At 43.0% G+C, this 19,457-nt stretch overlaps 1 protein-coding gene across 1 annotated transcript in view; it reads left to right on the top strand.

Moving 5' to 3' along the window:
- P2RX7 (purinergic receptor P2X 7) overlaps window positions 1-18,681 on the top strand; it is a 54,202-nt gene extending 35,521 nt beyond the window's left edge. Inside the window, exons 8-13 of the mRNA XM_052655049.1 lie at window positions 4,756-4,892; window positions 10,460-10,550; window positions 12,320-12,385; window positions 12,472-12,621; window positions 14,578-14,679; window positions 18,184-18,681. Of these exons, the coding sequence (XP_052511009.1) occupies window positions 4,756-4,892; window positions 10,460-10,550; window positions 12,320-12,385; window positions 12,472-12,621; window positions 14,578-14,679; window positions 18,184-18,681 (1,044 nt within the window). The remainder of the gene's footprint in view (window positions 1-4,755; window positions 4,893-10,459; window positions 10,551-12,319; window positions 12,386-12,471; window positions 12,622-14,577; window positions 14,680-18,183) is intronic.
- The last annotated feature ends 776 nt before the right edge of the window (window positions 18,682-19,457 follow it).

Genomic DNA, 19,457 nt, shown 5'->3' with positions numbered 1-19,457 from the left:
ACATTGATTTCATTTTTCTTTTCTTTAAAAAAATATTTTTATATTTGTTTATTTGGCTGCACTGGGTCCTTGTTGTAGCACATGGGATCCTTTGCTGTGGCCTGCAGGCCTATTTGCTCTGTGGCATGTGGGATCTTAGTTCCCTGACTAGGGATCAAACCTGTGCCCCCTGCACTGGAAGCATAGAGTCTTAACCACTGGATCACCAGGGAAGTCCCCTACATTGATTTCTTATCCTGTGTTAAATCTCCTCTGCCTCTCTGTTCATAAAGATCAGTATGTCTTTATAGGGTCCACCCAGATAATCCAGATTTCCTCTTCTCAAGATCTTTATTTAATCACATCTGCAGTCTTTTTCGGAGAAGGCAATGGCACCCCACTCCAGTACTCTTGCCTGGAAAATCCCATGGATGCAGGAGCCTGGTGGGCCGCAATCCATGGGGTCGCTAAGAGTCATACATGACTGAGTGACTTCACTTTCACTTTTCACTTTCATGCACTGGAGAAGGAAATGGCAACCCACTCCAGTGTTCTTGCCTGGAGAATCCCAGGGACATGGGAGCCTGGTGGGCTGCTGTCTCTGGGGTCGCACAGAGTCGAAAATGACTGAAGTGACTTAGCAGCAGCAATCTCTTTGGAGAAGGCAATGGCAACCCACTCCAGTACTTTTGCCTGGAAAATCCCATGAACGGAGGAGCCTGGTGGGCTATGGTCCATGGGGTTGCTACGAGTCGCACATGAGTGAGTGACCTCACTTTCACTTTTCACTTTCATGCATTGGAGAAGGAAATGGCAACCCACTCCAGTGTTCTTGCCTGGAGAATCCCCAGGGATCGGGGAGCCTGGTGGGCTGCCGTCTATGGGGTTGCACAGAGTCGGAAACGACTGAAGTGACGCAGCAGCAGCAGCAGCAGCAATCTCTTTGGGGGGTTCCCCAGTGGCTCAGTGGTAAAACATCTGCCTGCAATGCAAGAGACGTGGGTTTGATCCTTGGGTCAGGAAGATCCCCTGGAGGAGGGCATGGCAACCCACTCCAGGAGAGTTCTTGCCTGGAGAATCCAAATGACAGAGGTGCCTGTTGGGCTGCAGTCCGTAGGGTCACGAAGAGTCGGACACGACTGAAGCAACTGAGCACGCATGGGTGCAGTCTCTTTTGCCATTTTAGGTAACATATTCAGAGATGGGGGGATTAGGACATAGGATTAGGTATATTTCGGGGGCTATTACTAAGGCTGGGCTTCCCTGGTGGCTCAGTGGAAAAGAATCTGCCTGCCAATGCAGAAGATGTGGGTTCAACCCTTGGGTCAGGAAGATCCCCTGGAGAAGGAAATGGCAACCTACTCCAGTATCCTTGCCTGGGAAATCCCACAGATAGAAGAACCTGGCAGGCTACAGCCCATGGGGTCACAAAGAGTCCAACACAATTTAGAGACTAACAACGACAATTATCCAGACTACCATACTTTGGTTACTCAGGATTATTCCAGTCACAAATTATAGAAATCCAACTCAAGTGATTTAAGCAAAAAATAAAAAGTAATTTAGGGGCAAATAACAGAAACAAAATTCAAGTGACTTAAGCAAAAAAGGAACCATGTTAACTTGTGTAGAAAGACCAGGCAGAATGAACATTCTAGTATACCCAAAGCATCTTCCTACCTTGAGAGTTTTCCCTTGCTATTCCCTCTGCCTGGAACAGTCTAGCCCCAGACATAGAATTAACTGCCTCCTACACTTACTTCCAGTATTCACGCAAGTATAGCTCAGTGACGCTTTCCCTTATTGCTACATTTACAATGACAATTCCCACCTCTAGCAGGCCATTTTCAGGTTTATTTTTATCCCTGGTACCAAGCATTATCTGACATACTATATATTTTACATCATATCCATTTGTCTGTTGTCTGTTTTCTCTGACTAGAATGTAAGTTCCATGAAGGTAGCTCTTTTTTTCGTTGTTGTTCCTTTTTGTATAACGTTCAGCACATAATGGACAGTCAATAAATATTTGTTGGCTGAATGAAGAGTATGATAGATTTAGGCATAGCTGCATCCCAGAACTCAAATGATGTCTTCAGGAATCTGACTCCTTTCATTTTTTGATTGTTTCCTTAATGATGATATTCTCCATATGTCAAGTCAAAGCCACCAAAGCTCGAGCACTCTGCCATCCAATATGGTGGCCACAAGTCACATGCAGCGACTCAAACTTAATTGAAATTAAAAACTTATTTCCTTGGTCATACTAGCATCATTTCAATAACCACTGGCTACTGTCTTATAGGGCATGAATATAGACTATATCCATCAGCATAGAAAATCCTATTAGATAGTGCTTGCTTTAGAATTTCACACTCCATAGCTAGTGGTCTCAACCAATAGAGGACCTTTTACCTTATGGTTCTGGCAAAATGTCTCAAGGAGAGTTCTGGCTAACCCTACCTTGGGCCACATAATCTATCTGAACTAATCATCAGGTCCAGAGGGAAGCACTGTCCTGATTGGCCAGGACTGAGCCAGGTGCCCACTTCTGGGAGAGGTCACAGCCCCATTCAAACCACTGAGAGTCAGGAAAGTTGTTTCCTAAAGGAAATTCCAGGTAGCTTTCCCAGAAGGTGGCAAAATGGATGCCAAGTGACAAAGGTATTAATACACTATAGGAGGTAGAGTGCTTGGCTTAGTGTCTGACCCCCCATAAAAGGCAGCTGTGATTATTCTGTATTGTTTCTCCTCTCTCCAAGTCAGAACCTCTTTGTTACTTATTTTTGTATCCTCAGAATACTACATCTAGCATACTGTGTTGAAATGCCTAATTTCATCGATTCAGAGATATCTTTTTTCACTTTTAATAATTTTGAAATCAGTAAGTGCTTTCAGTTGATGGAGTCTCACAGTTTAATTGACACCAGTTTTTTCCTTGGAGGAACATTAAACAAACAAACAAACAAACAAACCCTGTGTGTCTTACAAGCAATGGTGTGTAAGCTTCAGTGAAATATGATGGCCAGTGCTCAAAAAATGTCTGTAGAAAAAAAGAAGTACCAAGCACAGGTAAGAGATGAGCAGATTCTTTAGAAGTTTAGAGGAGAGAAAGGTCACCATGAATTGAGGAGTATAGGGGTGCTTGAGTGGATGGGGAAGGATGTTGGCTGGGTCTTGGAGGATGAGCAGAATTTAGCTAGAGAAGTGGGTGGGAGAAATGTTTCATTGGGAGAAAAGGTCAGGGGCCAAGATTAAAATTTCTGGCAAAGCATACCCAGAAATTCCACTCTGAAGTATGTACCCCCCAAAAAATGACAACTTATATTCACACAAAAACTTGTATGTAAACATTCATAGCAGTATTATTCATTATAGTCAAAAGGTAGAAACAACCCAAGTGTCCATCAAAGGATGAACAGACCAGCAAACTGTAGTGTATCCATACAATGGAATATTCTTCCACCACAAAAAGGAATGAAGTACTGACACTTGCTACAACATGGATGAACTTTAAAAGCATTATGCTAAGTGAAAGAAGCCAGACATAAAAGATCATGTATTACATGATTTCATTCATGGAAAAATTCAGTATAAGGAACTCTATAGAGACAAAAAGTAGATTCGTGGTTGCTTAGTCCAGCACTCTTGCCTGGAAAATCCCATGGGTGGAGGAGCCTGGTGGGCTGCCGTCCATGGGGTTGCTGAGAGTCGGACACAACTGAGCAACTTCACTTTCACTCTTCACTTTCATGCATTGGAGAAGGAAATGGCAACCCACTCCAGTGTTCTTGCCTGGAGAATCCCAGGGACGGGGGAGCCTGGTGGGCTGCCATCTCTGGGGTCGCACAGAGTTGGACACGACTGAAGCGACTTAGCAGCACCAGCAGCAGCAGCAGTGTTGAGAGGGGTAATAACTAAAGTTTACATGTTTTCTTTCGGAGGTAGTGAAAATCCTGTAAAATTGACTGTGGTAGCAGTTGCAGATATACATGAATACACTAAAAAGTGTGGAATTGTACATGTTAGGTGGGCGAATTGTATGTTAATTGTATCTCAATAAAGCTGTTGAGATACAGCTTTATTTTAAAATAAAAAAGAGATGAAAATGCAAAGTGTGTCTGGGAAAAGCATAGTCTGGCATAACAGCTTTCTCCAAGGGAGAATTCGGAGATAAGCGGAGAGGAAGTGATGGAGCATGCTGAATTCCAGTATGATAAGTTTCAACTTAATTTTTAATGGGGGTGGAGGCATTAATAATGTCTGATTACAGGAGGGGTTTGTTGAAAGTTGGGCTTCCCTGGTGGCTCTGATGGTAAAGAATCTGCCTACAATACCAAAGACCCGGGTTCGATCCCTGGATCAGGAAGATCCCCTGGAGAAGAGAATGGCAACCCACTCCAGTATTCTTGCCTGGAGAATCCCATGGACGGAGGAGCCTAGTGGGCTACAGTCCATGGGGTCGCAAAGAGTCGGACACGACTGAACGACTAACATTACTACTGCTTGTTGAAAGTTCTATTTTAGGAAAGTAAATTTAATGGTAGTGTGTTCCAGGCGGGAGGAGGAGCAGGGAGATGCATTTGTAGTTGCCAAAGTAGTCACTGTATGAGTTAAACTGGATGGTACCTAGGGCTCTGAAATTTTTTGTCAGCATTTTTTATCCTCAAAAGCAAACTTTTCCTTCAGTGATCATCACTATGCAGGGAGATGTCTGATGGCTGCAAAACCCACGTCCAGTGAGGCTTAGAGATTATCTCTTGTTTTCTTTCCCAGGGAGGAATCATGGGCATTGAGATCTACTGGGACTGCAACCTGGACAGATGGTTCCATCACTGCCGTCCAAAATACAGTTTCCGTCGCCTTGACGACAAGACCGCCAAGGAGTCCTTGTACCCTGGCTACAACTTCAGGTAACAGTGCTCCAGGTCGGATTTGCCCAGTAACTAGCCCTTGGCTCCCAGGGACCTCCCAGACCCTGCTGAATTGTATCCCCGGCAGCCAGTAAGACTAGTTTTGTTTCCCAAGGCAACAAGATGAATGTAAAAGACTTCCTCTCAGAGCTAGGCAGGGAATGAATTTTTGAATGAATTATTAAAGAACTGCACTCTCTTTGTAAGATAAAAAACAAAACTTGGGAAATAGATAACCATAGAGAAGAGGATAAAAATCACCCATAATTCCTCTATCCTGAGATAACCGAAGATAACCTTCTGGTGAAACTTCCTTTGTCTAACCAACTCTTTTGTGAGGCTTATATGAAATCATATAATATGTATAACCTGGTATTCTGTGAGGTGTTTTCATATGCCAGTTCAGTTCAGTTGCTCAGTCGTGTCCGACTCTTTGCGACCCCATGAACCACAGCATGCCAGGCCTCCCTGTCCATCACCAACTCCTGGAGTTTACCCAACTCATGTCGATTGAGTCGGGATGCCATCCAACCGTCTCATCCTCTGTCATCCCCTTCTCCTCCTGCCTTCAATCTTTCCCAGCATTAGGGTCTTTTGAAATGAGTCAGCTCTTCTCACCAGGTGGCCAAGGTATTGGAGTTTCAGCTTCAGCATCAGTCCATCCAATGAATATTCACGACTGATTTCCTTTAGGATGGCCTGGTTGGATCTCCTTACAGTCCAGGGGACTCTCAAGAGTCTTCTTCAACACTACAGTTCAAAAGCATCAGTTCTTCAGGGCTCAGCTCTCTTTATGGTCCAACTCTCACATTCATACATGAATACTGGAAAAACCATAGCCTTGACTAGATGGACCTATGTTGGCAAAGTAACGTCTCTGCTTTTTAATATGCTCTCTAGGTTGGTCATAACTTTTCTTCCAAGGAGTAAGCGTTTTATGTGCATTTTATGATATGTTAATTATATCTCAATAGAATAAACAAAGAAATCCAATAAGACCATTTCAGATGATGATACATGCTTCAAAGAAAATCAAACGAGATAGTTTGATAGGGTGGGGAGCGGGGATGCAAACAGAAAAGGCCTCTCCAAGGACGTGATAGGAACCCCCCATAGGCACTGTGCACGTTCCTGAAGAGTGAGCTTTCCTAGTTAAGAAGGGAAACTGCACACATAGGAGTCCATCTTAGGGAATCAACTTGCAAACATATTTGCTTCCTTGAATATTTTTACTACTAATGGTCTGGACTCTCAAAGTGTGAGTCCCCACATCAGCATCATGTGGGATCTTGTTAGAAACTCAAATTCTCAGGCTCTCCTCAGACCTACTGAATTAGACACTCCAGGGATTGTCCTCCCAGATTATTTGAATGCAAACTCAAGTTTGAGAATCACTAATCTAGACCCTCAATACTCAAAATGTGATCCTGTTACCAGGAACATGGGCCTTGCCTCAACATGGGAGCTTGTAATGATGTAAAAATCTCAGCTTCCACTCTTAATTTACTCTCTTATGTCTCCTGCCTTGGCAAGCGGTTTCTTTACCACTAGTGCCTAGAATCTACATCTTATGATTCCCAAAAGATTCATGTGCACATTAAAATTTAAGAAGCACTGGTCTAGGCTATGTCATCTAGCATCCCAAACACGCTTTCTTCTTTGATGTTTCATTTGACTGTATGTTGTTTCTTACAACCAGGTTGCTAGTTGCCTGTGAGAATGAATAAAATGAGGTGTCTACTTAATCTGAGCGTGCAAGTACAGGCCAAAGTGCATGTGCAAACACACACACACACACACACACACACACACCCATTCACTGCCTCGTAACCCTTCTGCTAGCACTCTTACTGACTTTTTGTTATCCACTCAAGCCAATGGATCTATTCATATTTTAGGTAAAGCAGCATCACTAACTGGCAAGCAGACTTCAAACTTTTTTGTTGTTGTTGTTATTGTTGTTGTCGGCCTATACAATGTTTTGAATGTTGAGATAGTCTACATAAAAATATGGACTTCCTGCTTTTTCTAAAAAATTAAACTATTTGGAAAAAAATCAAACCATGTAACACTGGCTTCATATCCCACAGGAGAGCACTCAGCTGGAGCTGAGTATCAGTGGTTCCCTCTTGGTTTGCCACAGTCCTCACCACTCTTTATTGCCTCATACCTGGCTGCATCACTCATTTCTGTCATCTGTCTGGCCCCTATAGGCATCTGAGTTTTAAACTCCTGACTAATGGCTGGCTGAGATCAACACACAGAGGCATTTTTAAAGAACACTGCCTTTGCTTCAGTGACTTTATTTTTTTCATATTTATTTATTTGGCTTCTCACCCTCTCACCCTGAGTCTTAGTTGCTACAAGCGGAAACTTCATTGCAGCATGTGGGATCTTTTTAGTTATAGTATGTAGGATCTAGTCCCCTGACCAAAGATCGAACCTGAGCCCCCTTCATCGGGAGCTTGGAGTCTTAACCACTGGACCACCAGTGAAGTCCCATAAGAGGCTTTTTGCCTTCTCTGGGTCCATGAAGTCTCATCCAGGGCCCTGAAACCAGCTCCTAGTTTAGGTAATGTTTTGATCATTCCCTGCTGCTCTACTGAATAGGCTTGTGGCCATTAGTAGGAAGCAAGGCCTGGGTCAGTGGTCCCCAACTGCCCTCACAGGCTGTTTTTTCAGTGGCCAGCAGACGCATGCAGGGCAATGTACCCATCAGATGTTAGCAAATGTCCTTCAAGTCTCTGAGCTGAGCCTAAGAACATTAGCTCCTGGAGAGATCTGAGCTTTCTGAAGAACTGGTTGATCTTTCAGATCAAAGTATTAGAGCATTTGTTCCCTGGAATCAAGCACCAGAAGAAATCTGTAGCCAAAAATAAATTGTGGAGACCTGATGGGTAACTTTATTTTCAAATAGCCACAGAAAAGAGAAGGAAATTAGAGGTTATATGAGGTATATGAGAAAATATAAGCTTTCTAAAACACAGGAAGTTGAAGGAATTGATCACGTTGCAGAAATTTCATCCTTTACCAAAAGATCTGTGGCCAAAGGTCCTTAGAGAATGATTTAGTTTATTTATAAGACATGTAAAGCAGGACAGAATGCCTGATGGGCTTCTCTGCTCTCAGAACAGGTATATATGTGTATTTATTTCCTGTGGCTGCTTTAACAAATTACTACACACTTGGTAGCTTTAAACAAGAGAAACTTTTCACAGTTCTTGAGGCCAGAAGTCCAAAATCAAGGTGTCAGCAGGGACATACTCTCTCTAAAGGCAGCAAGAGAGGATCTCTCATTGCTTCTTCTGGTTTCCGATGGCTCTTGTGCTTAGTCGTGTCCGATTCTTTGAGATCCCATGGACTGTAACCCGCCAGACTCCTCTGTCCATGAGATTCTCCAGGCAAGAATACTGGAGCAGGTAGCCATCTCCGACTCTAAGAGATCTTCCTGACTCAGGAATTGAACCTGAGTCCCCCGCACTGGCAGGCAGATTCTTTACCACGGAGCCACCAGGGAATTACAGATCTTCACTGATGCTCTGCTCTTAATGTGACTAATGCTTATTTTTTCTGCTTCTCAAGGCTATCAGCTTGCAATATATAACTGACCCTTGAACAATACGGGTTTGAACTGCATGGGTCCATTCACACACAGACTATTTTAAATAATAAATATTAATACTATATACTACTCAATCTGCAGTTGGTTGAATGCACAGATGCGGAGGGAGTATGGCTATGAAGGGCCAACTGTAAGTTAAAGTGGGTTTTCCACTGGGCAGAGGGTGGGCACCCCAACCCCTGTGCTGTTCAAGAGTTAACTCCATAGCCCTTTTAGCACCAGCACTACATCTAGAACTTCAATTTTTTTAAAAAAATAGGCCAATTCTAGTGGTTTTTTAAATTTCAAATTCCTAAGACAGAAAATTTGATTGACCCAAAATATTGTTGCAAGCCAATTCCAACAAGATGAAACTGCTTGGTTTTTAACTCGTGGCTGCCTCCCTCCAATATCTGCCTCCATCTTTACATGGGCTTCCCCTCTGTGTTTGTTTCAACTCTCCCTCTCTTTCCTCTTATAAGGATACAGTCATCGCATTTAAGGCCCACCCTAAATCCAGGATGATCTCATCTTGAGATCCTTAACTCATCTGCACTTGCAAAGATCCTTTTTCCAAATACGGTCACATTAGCAGGTGCAGGGGTTAAGCACTTGAGACTTGCCTTTGGTGGGGGCATTATTCAACCCACTACAGCACGCAAAAGCATCCTTGCCCATGAGGGCCTGGTATTTCTGAGTGTGGTCCACTGTTCACCTGTATCAGAACCAGCTGGTCCCTTTCCTAGACATACAGGTTCCCAGAAACATTTCACACCATCTGAAACCACCCTTTGGGGGTGAGGCCCAGGAATCTGCCTTTTGAAGATGCTTCCCAAGTGATTCTTGCCCTCAGTATGAGAACCACTGTACCAAGCCCCTGAAAACTGAAATTCAAGTATTTACTACAGTGTTAACCTTCCAGAAAAACAGCTTGCATGGAGAGATTATGCAGCCCTGGGGCATGGAGTGGTGATGCATGCTTGCTTTGCATTTTAAAAAGCAAATCAGTTAATAGAGCAAAAGAACGTGCTGTCATTAAATGAGAACATTCAGATGCAAAGAAACTGAAACCTTTTGGCAGAAACAGGCACGGAAAGCGCTGAGACTATCTAATTCATCTCTATGTCAGATCCGGAGAGCTTAAAAAAAGAAAAAAATAAGAATTTCAGATGTTCCATACTATATTTTGGCAGAGGATTCATTTTTGTTTTCTTCTCTCCCCACACCTGTAAGTAGATTATGTGTTAATAACTCAAAGAAAAAAAATGTCCTGGGACTTCCCTGGTGGTCCATCTCTAGTGGGTCATCTCTATGCAGTGGTGTCAGCAGCTACTTATATCTTTGCTGTAAATGTCTGTAACACTCTGAACTCCCATTGCAGATGGCCTGGCTTCAATCTCTCTGGTCAGGGAACTCGATCCCATATGCCACAACTAAGAGTTTGGAGATCACAACTAGAGATCCTGCATGCTGCAACCAAGATCTGGGGCAGCCAAGTGCAAGTCATTCAGTTGTGTTGGACTCTTTATGACCCTATGGACTGTACAGTCCATGGAATTCTCCAGGCCAGAATACTGGAATGGGTAGCCTTTCCCTTCTCCAGGGGCTATTCCCAAGCTAGAGATCGAACCCAGGTCTCCTGCATTGCAGGCAGATTCTTTACCAGCTGAGCCACAAAGGAAGCTAAATAAATACTCAAAAATGATTTTTTTTTAAAAAAAGGAGACTTCCCATCACTCTGTTATGCCAAAAGTAGAGGAGGTGACGTGGGGAGGTGGTGCTTTGGTTCCAGGTGAAGAGAGAGAAATTTGTGTTCTTCCCTCTGCTAACAACAGCAGAGCTGAAAGACTAGAAGACTAGATCAGACAAAGAAGACTAGATCGGCTACTGTTTCGGTTTTTCTTTTCATAAAATACCCGCACTTTCAGATAGGTCTTTATAAATATGGATCCTTTTCCTCCTACAGATATGCCAAGTACTATAAGGAAAATAACACTGAAAAGCGGACCCTAATAAAAGCTTACGGGATCCGATTTGACATCCTGGTTTTCGGCACCGTAAGTCTCTTCTCCACTCTCAGCCACTGGTATCTCCATTCCTATGACTGTGTCTTAAATTACTGCCGTAGTATCTCAAAGGGTGAATGCTTTGGTCATAGCCATTAGCTGGCACTATGCACTTTGCACGTGGGATATAAAAAAGGGAAGAAATGTCCTTGTTCCTGGACAAGTCATCTAATGAGTACAAGAGTGGGCTTGGGAAAAAATCTAATAACTCAACTTTAAAAATATTCTGATGCTTAAAAAGGAGAGAGAAATCATATATTAATGCATATATATGGAGTCTAGAAAGATGGTACTGATGAACCTATTTATAGGGCAGCAATGGAGACAGGGAGGCCTGGTGTGCTGTGGTTCATGGGGTCGCAAAGAGTCAGACACGACTGAGCGACTGAACTGAACTGAATGGAGACACATTCATAGAGAACAGACTTACGGACGTGGAGCGGGGAGGAAGGAGACGGCAGGACGGATGGGGAGAGAAGCATGGAAACATATACACTACCATGTGTAAAACAGATAGCCAGTGGGAATTTGCTGTATGACTCAGGGAACCCAAACTGGACCTCTGTAACAACCTAGAAGGGTGGGAAGGGGTGGGGGGTGGGAGGGAGATTCAAGAGGGAGGGGACATATGTATACCTATGGCTGATTCATGCTGATGGATTGCAGAAACAAACTCAATATTGTAAAACAATTATCCTTTAATTAAAAATAATTTTTTTAAAAAAGGAGAGAGAAAGAGATCCCTCTGTAAAATAGTTTGTAAGGAACAGAACCCAGTTCAAAAAGGAAAAAGTCCTTTTTTTTTAGTTCACAGAACTGATAAATCCAGAGCCAATTTTCAGTCTTCAGCTATCACTGAATCCAGATGTTTTAATAACATCATGAGGAACCTGCCCCCCTCCATCTCTTACATTTTTCTCTTCTGTTCTGGTGTCATTCCCGGTGGGTCATCTCTAGGTGGTGGTTTCAGCAGCTACTTATATCTTTGCAATTTAGCAACCTCCATGGAAAGAGAACATCTCAGCAAAAACCTCAGCAGATGTCACTGGCTTTGATTGGCCCAGTATGAGCCACATACTCACTGATGAACTAATCACTATGACTAGGGTCACTCACAATGGCTGGTCTTAGACCAGCTCTGAACCAGCCTCTTCCCTGCAAACGACAGGGACTGAGTATGCACAGAGATGGTTCTCCCAAGGAAAACTGGCATGCTGTCTCCAGAAGGAGGAGAGATGCAAAAACCAATGGATGCCCGCATATCTTGTCTGACAGCATATTATTTACCTAATGTGGTAATAAGCCCCACAAGAATCAATGAGATATAGTGAGAAGATACAGTGAGAAGATACAAAGACACTGAGAATAAAAATCACAAGGATGTCTAAGGGGAGACTTTTTGCAGACATTCCTTCCCTCTGTTTCCAAAGTAACTTCAAATCACTTTTAGGGAAAGCTCTTCTGAAACCCTCACCTTGAATGGGAAAATAAACTTTCAGTGGCTCTCTTCTCAGTGTGTGGGTTCCAGTGCTTCTTAGTTTAAAACACCCATGTTTTCAAGCACATCCTGAGAGACAGAAGCAGAAGGAATGGGATTCATATTTTCAGTCTCCTTTATCTTTGTTGCTATGAACACGTTGGATGCAGTTATCAAATTCATGGCACTAGACTCCCTCCTCTGCTGGAACTTACAATTACATGTTAGAGCAGAAAAGCATGATTCTGAATTTCAACCAAGTAATCTTTTGTACTGTTTTCAGGGGGGGAAATTCGACATCATCCAGCTGATCGTGTACATTGGTTCAACCCTCTCCTACTTTGGTTTGGTAAGAGATTCTTTTTCTCACACTTTATGAAAATGATGTGGCTAAAGGAAGTTTCACTGAAAAGGTGCTTGTCTGTTTTTTTCCAGGCCACCGTGTTCATTGACATGCTCATCAACACTTATTCAAGTAAATACTGTAAATCGCACGTTTATCCCTGGTGCAAGTGCTGTCAACCCTGCGCAGTCAATGAATACTACTACAAGAAGAAGTATGAATCCATTGTGGAGCCAACACGGGTAAGACTAGATATGTCTACAGGATATCAAAATCAAAACACCTGAAGGGCCTATTGGATCACTGAGGAGAGTGCAGAAATAAGGCCACAATCATAGGTGCAGTCAATCCCGCGGTGGATAAGTATCAGGATCCTACCTCAATCCACACTCTCCCTCAGATGAATCCTTTCATTTTAGTGAAGAAAAGAGACAAAAATGGAGAAGCACGATATAGGGAAAACAAATGTTTGTGTTCCAGGATTTGTCAATTTGGACAGATTTATTAAACTGGTTGTGCAATAAAAGTATAATAACTTTGGAAAACAATTTGTCAATCTAGTAACATTTAAACAGGACATACTTTAGGCATTTCTGCTTCTCCATACCTGCCCTAGAGAAACACTAACATGGGTACCCAAGTAGTTCATGTGTACAAGATGTCTATCACAGTGCTATGTGTGACAATGATGAAGAGCATCTGCCCAAATGCCCAACAGGTGAATGGTGAAATGAACTGTGATAAGTCCATAGTAGCGAATGCCTGGCACCAGTTTTAAAAAATGATGCAGATAATTATAAAAGCAAATGCTCATATAGAGTTCCCAGTGCTATGTATATGTTAACTCACTGAACCTTCACACCGCCTTACAGGCGGGTTTATAGGATTGCGTGATTATCAGTAGAACTCTAGATAGGTACTACTGTTATCTTTCTGCAGATGAGGAAACTGAGACACAGGAAGGTTAAATTATTTACCCAAAGTCATACAGTTGGCAGAGATGGAATTCTAACTCAGGCAGGCTGGTTTCAGAATCCATGTTGATAACTCTTATGTTAGAGGGACTGACATGAGCAAATATCCAAGATTGCTGAAAGTGAAAAAGCAAACTATGGAACAATATCTGTGGTATGATATATAGGTTAAAAAGCAACTATACACAAAAACTATTTAATGTATTTTCTACATGTATATATGTCTGTTTATATACATACATATATGTTCTGTATATTTTTATGTGCATTATACACACACATGTAAATGTGAGGAAGTAATAAATGTATACAAAAAGGTTGAAAGTGAAATACCTCAGTCGTGTCCGACTGTTTGCGATCCCATGGACTGTAGCCTACCGGGCTCCTCTGTCCATGGGATTTTCCGGGCAAAGGTACTGGAGTGGATTGCCATTTCCTTCTCCAGAGGATCTTCCTGACGCAGGGTTCCAACCCAGGTCTACCTGCACTGCAGGCAGCCGCTTTACTCTCTGAGCCACTAGGGAAGCGGGTTGGGACACTCACAAATCACTCACAGTGATTGCTTATGGAAAGGAGCCTTGGATGGGGGAGTAGTCCAAGGAGATTTTAGTTCATCTGTATGGCTTTGATTTGATTCATTTGGAATTTGATTAATTTTGGAATCCATGATTTCCTCCAATCAAAGAGAAATCTCTGGTACTTTAAAACAACAAAGAGGGTTTCTTTCCCTTGTCCAAGAACACTGCTGTCCTTTTGCAGCAGCTGAATGCACAATTCATTGTTCATTGTACATGTATTTGCAATTAAAATCAAAGTTCATCTTTTCAGCTAAAATTAATCACCATTTCAAGGCCCAAAATGGGAGGCAATTTAATGAAGAAGTAAATAATTTAAGTTGCAACAGCACAACTTTCTGGAGATATTTAACTTTAGCATAACTGAAATTGAGGGACCATAACAAAGGAATTTTATATAGCACTTGGGGTACCTGGAGATAACAGGCAGTAAGCTGTGGATACTCTAAGTCTACAAATTAAGGTGGTTGGGGCTCCATTTCTGACACTCAGAATCAATTCTTTCTTAGTTAGCAAGAGTTTCTTGTTAGCTTGTTTAACGGGTTGTCATTTGGTAAGTAGGAATAACAGTTGCCTTTAGATATGTTCAGATACACAGTAGGTATAACTCTGTACTAAAATGGCTAACCCTTTAATTTTTATCTCCTAGACATTAAAATATGTGTCCTTTGTGGATGAACCCTATATTAGGATGGTAAATGAAAGACTGCTTGGGAGAAGTCTGCAAGATGTCAAAGGTGAAAAAGTCCTGGTACGTTGTTTAGTGCTTGCTTTTGCTTTTCGGCTGCGCGGCACAGCCTGCGGGATTTTAGTTCCCTGATGGAACCTACACCCCCTGCAGTGGAGGCCTGGAGTCCTAACCACTGGATCCCCAGGAAATTCTCATTAGTCTTTTCAAACTAATTAATTGATCAATTTGGTTGCGTGGGGTCTTGGATGTGGCACACAGGATCTTCCTTGCGTCACGTGGGATCTTTTGTCAAGGCTTACGGCCTCTCTAGTTGTGGTGCTCTGGCTTCAGCAGTTGTGGTGTATGGGCTTAGCTGCCCCGACGCATGTGGATTCTTAGCTCTCCGACCATGTATCGAACCCGTGTCCCCTGCATTGCAAGGTGGATTCTTAACCACTAGACCACCAGGGAAATCCCAGTCCTTTTTAAAAGAATACTTACTATTAAATGTAAATATATCTAGAAATGTGTATAAATCACAACTGATGACAAAGTAAACACCATGCAACACATGGTACCAGCACCCAGATTTTAAAAGTGAATATTACTAGCAGAAGGCCCTTTAATGCCTCTACCCAATTACTATCTTCCCTTAAAAGCAGGCGTTATCCTGCATTCAAACGTTAGTTTTACCTCTTATAGAATTTTACAAAATTTGAATCCTGTAGTATGTATTCAGTACATACCCTGTTGAGTGGCTTCCTTCACTCAACGTTATTTTTGTGAGAGTCATCCATGATGTTGTGTGCAGCAGTGGTTCATTCTCATTGTTGTATAATTTTTGTTTTATAAACATTCAATTTATTTATCCATTCAATTGTTGAATGAACTACCCATTTGGTTAGTTTCCACTTTGGGGTTCATGCCAGTGCTGCCGCTACAGTAAACACATGGCACCTGAGAACGGAACTGCTGAGTCATGAGGCAGGCCTGTGTGCAGCTTTCATAGTTACTATCTAAAAGTTCTCTAAAGTGGGTGTTCACACTCACCCTCATTCACACTCTCCCCAGCAGTTCTGGCTGCTGGACATCTTCACTGACTGCATTAGTTTTCTGCAGCTGCCATAATACATTACCACAAACTAGGGAGCCTGGAACAACAGAAGTGTATTCTCTGAGTTCTGGAGGTTAGAAGTCTGGAATCAACGTGTCAGGAGGGCTGTACTCTCTCTGAAGGCTCTAGAAAGCCTTCTGAAAGCTCCTTTCTTGTTTTATTCCAGCTCCAGATGCTTATTTCACCTGTTAGGATGTCCAGCACGATACTGATCAGAAATGATAAGAGCAGGAATCTTTGTCTCATTTCCTATCTCAAGAAGAAAGTTTTTTTATTTCACTATTGTATTTGCTGTAGGGTTTTTCTTTTTGTTTTTTGGCCTCCCTCATGGCTTGCAGGGATCCCAGTTCCCTGGGACTGAACCTGGGTTGAACCTGGCCCACAATTCCCTGTTGTGGGTTTTTAAAGAATACCCTATCAGATTAAGAAAATTCCCCTCTGCTCCTAGTTCACTAAGAATTTTTATCATGACTGCATACTGAGTTTTAAATAATCTATTTTTTCAGGCTTTTCAAATAATGAGTTTTCTTTTTTTGTTGTTTTTTAGTACATTACACTGATTGGTTTTCAAATATTATGCCAACCTTTCATTGCTGCAATAAAATACATTGAATGCAATGTATTATTCTTTGTATTACTGCTGGATTCAAGTCACTAATATTTAAGAACTTTACATCTCTTCTTGAGAGAGACTGGCCAAAATTTTTCCATTCTTGTAATGTTTTTATCAGGTCTGGGTATAAAGTGAACTCTCATATATTGGGGAAGGGCAATAAAAGACACATAACATAAAATTTACCTTTTAAAGCATTTTACAGAGTACAACTCAGTGACATTTAGTATATCCACAATGCTGAGCAACCATCACCACTGCCTTGCTCCAGAAATTTTTCATCACCCCAAAAGGAAACTTTGAATCCATTCAGCAGCCACTCCCACTCACTTCTCCCCAGGCCCTGTACAGCCACTAATCTGCTTTCTGTATCCATGAATTTGCCTATTTTGGACATTTCATGTAAATTGAATCTTACTTGTCTCCTTATGTCTGGTTTCTTTCATTTAGCATAATGTCTTCAAGGTTCCATCCATGTTTAGTATTTGTCAGTAATTCATTCCTTTTCATAGCTGCATGAACATAATTTTTTTTTGGTCTGCGCAGGTCTTGTTGCTGCATGTGGGCTTTCTCTAGCTGTGGTGAGCAAGAGCTACTCTCTTGTGGCGTGTGGGCTTCTCACTGTGGTGGCTTCTCTTGTTGCAGAGCATGGGGTCAGTAGTTGTGGTGCTCAGGCTTAGTTGCCCTGTGGCATATGAGATCTTTCCAGATCAGGGATCAAACCCACGTCCCCTGCACTGGCAGGTGGATTCTCAACCACTGTACCACCAGGGAAGTCCTGAACATAAGTTTTTTATCCATTCATTCATTGATGGACATGGGTTATTTTCACCCTTTGGCTACTATAATAATGGTGCTGTGTAGTCTTGTACATGAACCATTTAGTTTTAATGTACTCAACTCACACTCTCTTTGTCTGGTGAATGAAAGTATATGTCACATAAATGATGGCAATTATGGCAAATTCCCTTGGAGAGTAACAAAGGGACTTTTCAGGAAAGGGAGCATGGTGAGAAAGGAGAGCTGAGTCAGCAAGTATTTATTGTCTACTATGTGCTGGGCACTGTCCTAGGCACTGGGGATACAGGCAGTAAACAAAGCATACAGGGCTCCTGCTTTCATGTGGAAGAAGAATTATCCAGGAAACATACCAGTTCATAAGATCATTTCAGACGGTGGTAAGTACTAATGAAGAGCATAGAACATCATCATGTGGTAAGAGAAGGACCTGAGAGAAGGGGAACTACCTAGCTCAGGTGGGCGGGGCCTGGAGGTCTCTGATGAGAGGATACATGCACTAAGGCCTGGCTTTTCTGAATTTCACTTTCCAAACCTGTAAAATAGAGATCAGGACACATATCTCATGAGGTTTTCCTTTTTAAAAAACACCCTGTATTTATTTTTGGTTGCTCTGGGCCTTCGTTGCTACACGCTCGCCCTCTCCAGTTTCAGTGAACAGGGGCCACTCTTCACCGAGGTGCATGGGCCTCTCACTGCAGTGGCTTCTCCTGTTTCAGAGCACAGGCTCCAAGCACATGGGCTCAGAAGCTGTGGCTCACAGGCTTTAGTTGCTCCGCAGCATGTGGAATCTTCACAGACCAGGGATCAAACCTGGTCCCTTGCATTGGCAGGCAGATTCTCACCCACTGCGCCACCAGGGAAGCCCTCATGAGGTTTTTCGAAAGCTTAAATGAGGCGATGCTTGCGAAACACAGACTTGACATGTACATTTAATAAATAAGAGCTACTAGTATTAATGTAGTATTAAATGTAATTTTATAAGTTCATAAGAAAATTAAAGAACCCAGAACCCTAGGGGTTGTCACTGCTGACGGGTTTGAAAACTTGCCTTTTTCAGAGACCCCAGCTGGACTTTGCAGACTTGTCCTGGCTGCCTCTGTCTCTTCACGACCCACCCCCCATTCCCGGACAACCAGAGGAGATCCAGCTGCTCGGTGAAGAGGTGCACCTTAAATCCAGGGACTGCCCGGATTGGTGCCAGTGTGGAAACTGTCTTCCATCCCAACTCCCTGAGAACCAAAGATGCCTGGAGGAGCTGTGCTGCCGGAAGAAGCTGGGTGCCTGTATCACCACCTCAGAGCTATTCAGGGACCTTGTGCTATCCAGGCGGGCCCTGCAGTTCCTAGTGCAGTACCAGGAGCCCTTGCTGGTGCTGGATGCAGATTCTGCCAACAGCCGGCTGCGGCACTGTGCCTACAGGAGCTACACCACCTGGCGCTTTGGCTCCCAGGACCTGGCTGACTTCGCCATCCTGCCCAGTTGCTGCCGCTGGAGGATCCGGAGAGAGTTCCCCAAGAGTGAAGGCCAGTACAGCGGCTTCAAGAATCCTTACTGATGCGCTGAGCAGTCACAGAACATTGCCTTTGCTTGCACCTTGAGCTTCACCTGCAAGGATGTGTGTCCAGATTTTCAGCCAAAGGGAAATGGGCTTTCCTCTCCCCCAGCTCTCTGTGTGTCAGAGAGCAAAGTGACGGGGTAAACAACAGATAAACCAGAATCCCTCAGCATGGATGAGAGTCAAGAGATTCAGTTTCATTTCTCTGTTCTGTCCCCAGGAGGTTGAGGTCCCAGGCCTTTAACCTCTGTACCTTAGTTGCCTTATTAGCCAACCTAGTGTTTCACAATTAGGAGAGCAAATTGAGACAGTGTACACAAATTTTCTTATTAATGCATAAAAGCTACATGAATATGGCCTTCCCTGGTGGTCAAGTGGTTAGGAATCCACCTGCCAATGCAGGGGATATGGGTTCAATCCCTGATCCAGGAAGACCCCACATGCTGCAGAGCAACTAAGCCCGTGGACCACAAACACTGAAGCCCATGCCCTAGAGCCCATGCTCCGCAACAAGAGAAGCCACTGCAATGAGAAGCCTGCATACTGCGACGAAGAGTAGCCCCCGCTCTCTGCAACTAGAGAAAGCCCGCGCACGCATGGCAATGAAGACCCCGGCACAGCCAAAAATGAATTTTTGAAAAAATAATGTTTTTTTTTTAACTAGATGAATACGAAGCAGAGCATTTTGAGGTGAGACTAGGATAATGTCCAACCATGAACAAACCCTTTGGGTCCTGGTTAAAGAATGAGGAGGGTTAAAAGTGGCCACAAATTTT

This window comes from Budorcas taxicolor, chromosome 17 (genome assembly GCF_023091745.1).
Source record: "Budorcas taxicolor isolate Tak-1 chromosome 17, Takin1.1, whole genome shotgun sequence".
Classification (NCBI taxonomy): Eukaryota; Metazoa; Chordata; class Mammalia; order Artiodactyla; family Bovidae; genus Budorcas; species Budorcas taxicolor.
The sequence above is the reverse complement of the archived record's forward strand: the minus strand, read 5'-3'. Positions and strand labels throughout refer to the sequence as shown.